This window comes from Streptopelia decaocto (genome assembly GCF_964273445.1).
Source record: "Streptopelia decaocto genome assembly, chromosome: Z".
Lineage (NCBI taxonomy): Eukaryota > Metazoa > Chordata > Aves > Columbiformes > Columbidae > Streptopelia > Streptopelia decaocto.
This window is the reverse complement of record NC_138657.1, coordinates 39,954,013-39,964,326: the sequence shown is the minus strand read 5'-3', so window position 1 is coordinate 39,964,326 and position 10,314 is coordinate 39,954,013. Positions and strand designations below refer to the sequence as shown.

Genomic DNA, 10,314 nt, shown 5'->3' with positions numbered 1-10,314 from the left:
TTTTAAACTCCTTCAGTGTGCATAAGACCGTAAGGCCTTCTGCCCAATTTGTGCAATAAAATGCTGCAGTTCCATCAAGAGGTCTCTGTAAGAAGATAACATTTCTATCGAAAGTATTGAACATGCAGAAAGAAAAATCTGTAATAGCAATTACTGTCATCATCATATTTTTGAATCATGTCCTGTTTTGCTCTCTCATTGATTAATAAAACATTATCATGGCTAAAGTACGGCAAATAACCTGCTATGCTTAAGCCAGCTAGAGTTACAGACCTGAATTTGCAGTCATGACAGATTGTAAGCATCGATGTGCTTTGGCCGGTTGCGTTCCAGTTATTAAAATGAGACAACAGCTCAAAACATCCCTTTCCACCCTGCCAAAGCCACCTGATGAAAGTGTAAGCCAACAAAAACCAGATAAGCCTATAGACTAAAACCTAAAACAGATCTCAGGGCAACTAGGAATAACTGCCTCATTCCAGAGAAGCACGTAGTAGGAGAAGTCTTTTGAAATGGACTTCGAAACTGTTGTGGCTTTAGTTTTACCCAAGCAACTTCTTTGCTTTCCTACTTTCAAACTGGGATTTGCTTTGCACTTTCTTCAGCTCTGAGAGAACTCCTTCAAAATTCACACAGGTCACCTGTACCCTAAACCCTACATAGAGCTGAAGGAAAATGAAATCTGAGCAAGATGGGAAATCTAAAACTTTGCAGAAGTGTAAGGACAAAAAAACTAAACGCTACACACAGGTCAGATACCAGAGTGAAAGGGAAACTGGGGCAACAGGGGGAAGTAAGCCAACACTTCTCATTTTAGAATTGGCTCTATTTTCTGCCTGTTGAAGCATCTGCCCATTTCAAAACAAATCTCTGTCCCCATTTTAAGGATGGAACATTTTTGCCAGTTTTGCTACTTTGTAATTTTTTTAATCGTTTGCTTTATAAAATAGGGTCAGTGAAGTGCAGTTACTTGCATTTAAACAAATGTCTGCCACTTGATGCACAGACAAACATATGCCATCCTACATTGCCGCTTCTGCATTCTTAACTCCCAACCACTTTTTCAGAGATGCTTATGAAATCGCTGCTATGTCCATGTACCAGTTGTAGCCACTACAAACATTAAGTGATGCAGCTCTTTTTTACACCTGCTTGTGTGAATGTAACACATCCCACTTTACAAAAAGAAGGAATTTTAACAAATGCTTGGGGAACTTATGTGGCTTATTAATTTTACATGAAAATCTAGAACTCCTTTTCTAGCCAGGCCAGTAGCAAGACAGCCTTTATCTTCTCTTTCTGTATTGTTTTCGACCAGAGATTGCAGTATAGTGTAGGGCTGGGCACAGTGCAGGAAAAGTCAACTGCTGAAAGACAGCCAGTTGTTTCATGCCAGCCTTTTTTCCCCACTTCAGAGCTCTGCAGCATTGACAGGCTTCATGGGCCTGCAAGAGCCCACACCTAGTCCTAACAGAACTCCATCAGGAGTTAGTGAGGGGTTTTTTAAAGAAAAAAAAAAATAAAAATAGTTGCTGCAGGAGAAATTCAAGCCCATTGCCAGAATGGACTGCATCTTTCAGAAAAAAAACGTTGAATGATAGGAAAGAAAGCATCAGCAATTGGTCAGCAGTCACCTTTTCCACCTGGTATTACAGAAACCCTCAAGACAAGCAATAATCTCCCCTGTCAATGGAAAGAACAGTTACTTGAGTCAGTCATTAAACCAACTTCACCAACATGAGAAGCTTAAACACACAAGAACTCTACACACCAGCCATCTTTCAGCATGCCCTAAAGATACCTGACTGACTCACTTTCGCTGGGATGCTTTTCTGGATGTTTAGGAAGCTAATATACCCACAGGAAGGGCCTGACAAGCTCAGCAGCCAGAGTAAAAGGTTGGGGGAGATGGGAATCATTGGCCAGGGTGGAAGGAAACAGTGCTGAACCTTAAGAGTATAGAGTTACCTTTATATTTTCAGAAGCAGTTGATGTAATGCAACATCTCATTGCAGCCAGAGGAGAGGACTCCCCAGGGAGGTAGTCACAGCCCTGAGTCTGTCAATATTCAAGAAGAGACTACACAACACCCTTGGACACATGGTGCACTGTGGGGTTGTCATATGCAGGGACAGGAGTTGGACTCAATGATCCTTGTGGGTCCCTTCCAACTCAGGACATGTTATGACTCTATGACTTAGCTGTCCCCAAACCCAGCTCCTGGCCCTGCCTGTTTTTCATATCAGATCTGATACTGTTGTTCTTCCTCTGCCTCTCTGCCAGGACCCAAACCTGCTGCGTTAGTGAATTGCCTCAAAAAATGATGCAACCAGCACCAGAACTGTGGCAGATAAGAAGGGTGGTAATGGGAGTACACAGCCAAATAGTGGGGCAAAGATGGGGATGCAGGAGCACCGCAGCCACAGGGGCATGCTATTGCAGCAACCCATCATGTCTCTGAAGGCACACTTTAAATACCTGGAGAGTAAGAAGAGAGGGTGTTTTGCAGAGAAAACAGAAACAATATGCTATCTGGCCACACATGCCAGCAGCATAGGAACTGTTGTTTAAATGTCTTTTCCTTGTCACTTTTTGAATTTGAGCTTCTGCAAATTTATTTTAAGTACAAAGTGTAACAGCAATAAGACTCAGGAACACTGCCAGAAAAATCCAGCATCTAAACCAGATAACTACTTCAGAAAAAGATAAAAAATGTCAAACTAGTTTTGGCAAAGTCCTGTGAAAAGAGAGAGAGCAGTTAAAAATCTAACACACCATTTGCTTTTTATTTTTAGCCAGGTATAATAAATGTACACAAAAGGATGCATCAACATTTTTGTTCACCTTAAGTATATGAAATGGTAGAGAAAGTAGATTCATGGCATGAGTGAGGTCAGAAGTACCAAGACAGGTTCGAAACGCTTCAAAATGTCATGCTAACAGGATATTAAGAGAAGCTTTTAAAGCCATCACCAACAGGGCTGGATTAGTATCAGAGCTAGAATCCACACTACACACAAGTTTGACAGGTACTGAGAAAAGTAATTTTCCTCATGTCTAATATATCCAGAAATTTCAGTTGTGAAGGCTACAGAAGGATTTGCATGATGCTATTTTATCTGATTTTGAATTATTTGACAGTAAGTGAAAAATGCTGCACTATTTTGCCATTCTAAATTAATTTTTAGAAAGAGTATTAATAAGGCTGAAGGAGAGGCAGTAGCATTTGAGATATTAAAAACCAGTCTAGCACCAAACAATTCCCAAACTTTAATTCTGTAACTGCCATTTGGCGGATGCTTTTTAGGGAGCAGGGAAAGGAAAAGGAAAAAAAAAATAATTAAAAAAAAAAAAATCACAGTATATTGCAAATGCCTGACACTCTGGAAAAGTAAAAAACTTCTTAATGTCCTGAACCTACACATGGCTGAGATGTGTGCTAAGACCAACAATTTCAAAGATGAGGACAACATTCTACCCATTACAGTGTTTACGAGAACATCGCATTCCAATATTTTGGAGACTGTTTATTATCAGGGTACTTTTGAAAAGCAGCCACCCTAAACAGTACACTGCTTTCTTGATTCTACCAACAGTCCAATAACATACATGTTCAGTGCAGCACTAGCACTTCAGGAGAATTTTTAATTGCCCTCAAAACAAAAGCTCTCACCAGCTATGCTGATGAATTATCCTCCTCTTGCTCACAACACACATGTGGTAACAGGTTATTCCAAAATAAGAGGCTGTTTACATACCTCACCAAAGGGATACAGGAATTGGACTTTTTTCAGTGCTTTGAAGGCACAGCAAACTATGGTTGGAAGTGTTCATAGGCTGAAATTTTTATCTTATCTTTCTCTCTTTCTGCAGCACTTCAGGTGTACTCAGCTGGCCTAATTCTGCTCCTTCTGAAATCAGTGAAAACTACTCCCTAGGGATCACCAAAGGCAATATTAAATGCCTTGACAAAGCTTCACACTAAGTCTACAACAACCTCAACTTCACTCTCAGCCAGATTCAGTTCCCCATCCCCTGTAAGCATAAGACAGTCTTTGCGAAACAACAACAAAAACAAAACCTGAAAACAAAACAAAAAACAAACAAAAACTCCAAACAAACATATTTAAAATGTATTCAACCTTGCATTCTTTCCTTCTGTAAAGCAATTTGGATTTTGTAAACTAAATGCATATTCTGAGATGCTTGCATTTTCAATATAGTAGAAGTGTATCGAACTGAAATTACAATGAAGAAAATATGTGATCTCATTTGTATGAGTGCAAATTTACTCGTTTAAAATTCTGGAGAGTCTTACACACAGAACTAGAGAGCATTTAGGTTTTTAAACTAAATTTCTTGGCCTAGCAAAGTGAAAATGGACGTTCATAACTTCTAGGCAGGTACTTCTACAACTTCAAAATAGTCATTGGGCAGAATCACATAGCCTTTTCCTGCCAATATGTCTTTTTCTTTCTGAAACTGAACGATCTCCCTCAGTTTTTCAATTTGTCGTTCCTGACGTCGGCATCGCTGTTGCGCTGTCTTGAGCTTCTTCCGTAGTTTTTCAACTTGTTCTTCCAGCTGTTGAATTCTTTTTCGCTGATGAACTGTATCCTCTACAGTATAGTTGTGATCACAAAATACAGCAAGATTGCTAGGGGTCTGGAGAGGAGGCATCAATAATCCAATACTTGGATCTACAAATCTGGTATCTATTTGAGACAAATGAAAAGAAGGAGCTGATGGAGATGGTGGTAGTACTGGAGCTGGTGGTGGTGGTGGTGGTGGTGGCGGTGGAGGAGGAGGTGGTAGTGGATCTTCTGGCTGTTCTGCAAATTCTTCAGACTAGAAACAAGAAAAAGTAATTTTTAACATTGTTTACAACACAATCCCCTTACTACAGCCCCAGAATAACATAAACAACCACCATTGAAATTGACAATATAAATCTCAAAACCTACTTTTTCAAAATTGACAATTCTGGGCCTGTTTTGTCTGGCTTCTCAACTGGAGAAATTTTTAAGTACCTTCATTTTCAGGGCTTTGATGTCTCAAATAAATAAAAAAACTGAAGAATGTAGAAATTACTCTCACTTGAAGACTTAAGTCCAATACATATCCATGATTACCTAAGAAGCAAAACCATAGGCTGCAGTTCCATAAAACGGAGTTCAGCTGACTAATAACTCATCACTGCCAACCCATTCCCCTCTGTCCATCCCTCTTTCTGCTGCATCTTACCTTTATATACTTAAAACATATCAGCTAACTTAATAAAAAACACAGCAGAAGAGGATAATCTTCTGCTAAGATAGAATAAGGGTCACCTGCTGAGGGTTTCTGACAAACTGGCAGAGCAGAGAAGCAGACACAGCAAGGCCCACCTCTCAACAACTGCAAGGAACTGTGTCACTGGTTTGGAGCTGCAACATAAGGGTTTGGTTTCAAGAGACATGACAAGCCAAAATAAACAGCTCTTCTACAGCAAAGCAGTCCTCCCAGCTCTGGTATTTACTCTTTGCTCAAACACAGTAAGATGCTAAGATGACAGAACGCTCTTCATTCTCCCTCCATCAATGCAGAAATCTTCTGCCCTTTATTAAAAGTCAAAGCAATGCAAGACAAGGTATGACCTACACCTGTGCCGCTGTGTGGAAGGAGTGGGAAACAGGACTGCATGGCTGGCAGATGGGATGGAGAAGGGAGAAGCATGACTCTCCCATCTGGCAGCCGCAGAGTATCAACTGGCTCAACTCCACACAAAACTGCAGTCTTTATCGTACTGCTCTCAATAGGTTCACTTGTACAGTTCAAGACATCACAGATCCCTCACCACTTGAGTATGGGCCAGGGCAGCAAATCAGATTATTTGCGCCCCAAACAAATGCAGTATAATTCAGAAATGCTTCTGTCCACAGGATGATTTTAAAAGCACCGTTTAAACAAAAGAACATGCACATTGCCTGTCAAAAAGAATGCCTATGACATTCTCAGTGAAAGAGGCACTGAATCAATTTTCTAACTACTCACCTTTTGCCAGTACAGCATGTTTCAAAAAGATGAACCCAATGATATGTGCATACTGGTTTGAAATTGGGTCCATGTTTTTGAAATACCCTGTATTATTACTACACATAAAATCATGAGGAGAGGGACAATGTTGACTATAAAAGCAGCTGACAATCCTCATCATCTAAATATCAAGCTCATCAGATCTGTCATTAACTTCCTCGACTTCACATGCAAACAAGCTAATACTTGATACTGGGGAGTCTAGATATCCCTCTTGTAGAAACTACAACACTTGGCAGATAACAACTGAGAAGGCAGTTTTGTGACTACTGTTGAAGGGAAGGTTCATATGCACTCAAATATTACTGAATACTTTAAAGTACACAACCAGCCAACTACCACTCTTATTTCTCAATTATAAGAAATTGCTTCTAACAGCGTGCCTTTCTAATTCACACATAAGTATTTTAAGGAGTTTGATGCTATCAGCTGCCACTTTCAAACTTTACAGCTAGAAAAACTACAAGCCAAAGATGTAATGAGCAAAGAGAAATTCACGCTTGTCAGAAGCACAAGCAAAAAAAGGAACATTGCTGGACAGCTAAATTCACACGCAAATTTCTATTTGCAGCTTATCCAGCACATGACATCTCTGGTATCACTGACACATTTTAAGTGAATTCGAACTACTTATTACAGCCAATCAATGGTTCTCCTAAGACATGGGAAAAACAAAGTATTTCAAATTATATAATCCGAAAGAGAAAAAGCTGTATTTCAAAATCAGTGTGGAATCAATTCCAAAAGAATCTACTATCCCTTGTTATTATGCTAATTCTTGAAGACATGTGGCAGTTCATTTAAAAGTGCGGTGAGACAAACAGGAATAGCATTAAATCCTTCTCCACAATTAAAAGGCACTCTTGTGTTTTTGCAGATCCAGGCATGATAATGAAATAGGGAACGTGGCTCATCACTAATCCTGCTGCACCAATCACACTTTTGCAGATAACCCTACACACTCACTCAACTTTTAAGACTAAAAAAGTTTTGCAACCATTTTACACATGACAAAAAAAAGGTGTGTTGTAGAGAGAGCAGGGAAGCATAATCAAACAAAAAACTTAACATAGCCATATTTACCTGGAAATTATCTGTCTTTCCTTATATACCTTCTACTTATATTCTCTATCATTAACCAATTTTCATTTTTCAAATACATTTCCTTTTTGTCTCTGCATCAAATCCAATATTGTATATATAAAATAAACAAGCCAAAGTCTCAGTTTTCCTCTGTGTGCTTCATCCCATTACAGTCTTTCACCCCACAGCCTTATCATATCCATTCTCTCCTTTGCCACTTCCTGTAGAGCAAAGTGGCAAGATGTAACATTTTATATCCTTTATAAGAGCTAAGAATCAATCTTTTCCATTCCTCTATTGCAGTTATTACATTAAGAAGAATGAACTCATAACTGACTTGCATCTCAGAGTAAGCTGCTTTAGCAGCACAGTGAAGGGAACAATATATGTCACAAGAAACTACCATCAGAGGCAGAAATTAAGGACCAGTCTGGCAACTTACAGGGTAACTGTTAAGGCAAAAGAGAGGTAGTTTCAGCACAGATAGGTAGCAGGTGCAGCTACTTTTCTGCCCCTCTGTTTGCATCTCACTTTCACCCTGCAAAGCCAGAGGAACAGAGACGTTTAGAGAGGACAGTTAAGCTTCAGAATTAAGGTCCATCATCTCTACAACATTAGTGGTAGTCACCAGTCAGCATGGGAGAGTACAGTGCAATTTTCAAGTATTATTGAAGGCTCTGTAAGACTCCAAATATGCCACAAACACAGTTCAACAACTTAACAACAGGCCCATACTTTCATACTTTGCTGCTGTTCCGTTTAATTCAGCAAAGGGCTCTAAACTCAAGTTATGCAGTTCAGGTTACTGTGCATGCACACAAGAGCAGACCAGAGCCACTGCGCTGCCATACCATGCTCTGTGTGCTCCAAAGCCTCAAACAGCCTACATTTCTGCTCTTGTCAAAGCAAATGAGAACAGTTGTTGTACATGTTTCAAGCACCACAACCCTCCATGTCTCCAGCTGCACAAGCCCAGCAGGTATCCTCCACAACCTGCATCTCCTCCACACTGCTCTGCTACTTTAAGCCCTGATAGGCTAATACGAGCAACTGACATGCATTCCAGTATCTTAAACTACAAGTGCTTCGGGTTTACCTTTTCACTGGGCTCAGTATAACAAAATATTGTGGGTACAGCATTTTCTTTCAGAAGCTTGTTGTTGCATTCCCTCTTAAAGCAATCAGGAGTAAAGTGTTCCGAACAAATGCTGCTATACTTAGTTGGCTTGAAGTTTTTTCTTTTAACAGCAGCTTCCCATTTCTTGCAAAGATCAGGTCTTGTAAGAGGAAACCTGTAAATAAGAAGTACTTTCAGCTTTTCTGGAAAGCTTTTTAACGTGATGTCGGATTACGGGTAAGCACTGCTGTGACTGACTGCACGATCGCTTGTTTTTTCCTCCGACGGGCTCATCCGAGCCAAACTCCTCCTGCCAACACGGACTGGGCGCGGGGACTCAGCCTTTTGGACACCCGGGAGGGGTCCCCCTCTCCCTGAAAAAAGGCAGCAAAAAGCGTACAGGCCCTCGGCTTTCCCTCGAGAGACCCCCGGGGACACGGAAGGCGACGCGCTCGAGGTCCGCCGGGGCTGACGCCTCGGCAGCCGCGATCACACACCCACACTTACGCGCCACGCGCGTGTCCCTACACACCTCCCCCCATCCCTGTGCGCGCCGAGCACCAGCGCCCTGGCCCCGCCTCTTCCACGGCCCGGCCCCGCCCCGCCGCCCGCGCTTACTTGTGGAAGGAGATGGGCTTCTCTTTGTCGTATCGGTTCCGGCAGCGGTAGGCGGAACAGGACTGCACCATCCTGGCTCCCCGCCGCGGCCCAGCGTCGGGGAGACGAGCTAGCCGACGCCGTTAATTTAGCGGCGGACGCCGTTAATTTAGCGCCGGGCACCCATCGCCTCCTTCCCCTCCCCCCCCACCCGTGGCCCTCCGAGAGGGAGAGGAACGGGACGCGGCCTCTCCCAACTCCAAGATGGCGGCGCCAGCTTCAGCGCAAGTCTCGCGGTAGCTGCGTGCACCGCGCTCGCCCATTGGCGGGCCTGCGCGCGGGGGGCGGAGCCTCCCCTGCGAGCCCTCCAATCGGCCTGCCGCCTGCGAGCGCGAGAGATGTTCCGCCCGCGCCGCCCCCTTGCCAGCGGCCGTGCCCCGCCCGCCCTCTGTTGCATCTGGGCAGCGGGGGCTGTGGCGGCCAGACATCGCCTCTCCCCGTCCTGCGGCGCCCCCCCCCCACATGTCCGCCGAGGAGCCCTCGCGGCGCTGAGGCGAGGGACGGACGGCCTGGGCTGTGGCGGCGACGGAGGGGGCCAGGGCCCACTCCGGGCCAAGGCCTGCAGGTGGTGGTGGGAGTAGTGCCCGGGCCGCCGCCGTGCCAGCAGGGAGAGGGACTAGTCAGCGAGCTCTTCCGCCCGACCGTGCCCGGGACCCTGGCGGGGATGCTCACCGCACCCGGCAGGCGGGCGTGGAGAGCACGGTTGTGACACGCGCAGAAGTTTCCTTTCTGAAGCCCCGAAGTGTTTCCAGGCTCTTCAGCAGAGAAAGGGAGGCTTGGGGAGGGGAGAAAAAGCAAACAGGAAAAAGCACACCTTGTCATGACATACAGTTGCATTAGGGACATGTAAAACAACTCCGTTTCATTGACCGAAACTTGGCTTGCACATATATCAGCAAATATTAGAGAGCAACCTAAATAAATAAGTTGTAGGCTTGATGAGCTGTAGGCTCACTTTCCAACACTGCATTAGATCAGCAAGTAAAACCATGCTATATAACTGACCAAGAGGTCTTGTCAGGGGACTGACAAAGGGACCTACCTCTAGTGTCACCTCTGTCATGTATGACATCATAGCTAGAATTTCTCTGGCAATGACCTCAGAGACAAGAGAACCTCCCCAGGTTTTTTTCTGTCCCCACCCAGGACCTCATTTTTTTTCTCAGATTACTTGCCCTCTCTGCACTTGCTTCATAAAGGAAAGAAGAGAAGCTGTACTAACTTAAGCTTAGAGACCATGGCTTCTCTGCCTAACAGCCCTCTTGCCTGGCTGCAGAGAAGGTGCCAGTTGCTGCCATTTGCTTGTCCAGGAATACAACAGGAAAAGTCTGAACAGCATGCAGCTGCAGCAGTACTTCCACAAAGCCACTCACATTAGCTGT

At 43.7% G+C, this 10,314-nt stretch overlaps 1 protein-coding gene across 1 annotated transcript; it reads right to left on the bottom strand.

The window, feature by feature from the left end:
* Positions 1-4,268: 4,268 nt before the first annotated feature.
* THAP1 (THAP domain containing 1) lies at positions 4,269-9,129 on the bottom strand. The gene is made up of 3 exons (XM_082074289.1): positions 8,894-9,129; positions 8,255-8,450; positions 4,269-4,848 (listed from the first exon to the last, which is right to left on the bottom strand). The coding sequence occupies exons 1-3, from the start codon at positions 8,962-8,964 to the stop codon at positions 4,396-4,398; spliced, it is 720 nt and encodes a 239-aa protein (XP_081930415.1). The 5' UTR covers positions 8,965-9,129; the 3' UTR covers positions 4,269-4,395.
* Between the last annotated feature and the right edge of the window lie 1,185 nt (positions 9,130-10,314).

What these genes read in the sequence shown, in the direction of transcription:
- THAP1 (XM_082074289.1), bottom strand. Translation starts at nt 8,964, where the DNA reads ATGGTGCAGTCCTGTTCCGCCTACCGCTGCCGGAACCGATACGACAAA. An exon ending in AAGCCCATCTCCTTCCACAA is followed by an intron (nt 8,451 to 8,893) that starts GTAAGCGCGGGC and finishes TCTTATTTACAG; the next exon opens with GTTTCCTCTTACAAGACCTG. An exon ending in ATACTGAGCCCAGTGAAAAG is followed by an intron (nt 4,849 to 8,254) that starts GTAAACCCGAAG and finishes TCTTGTTTCTAG; the next exon opens with TCTGAAGAATTTGCAGAACA.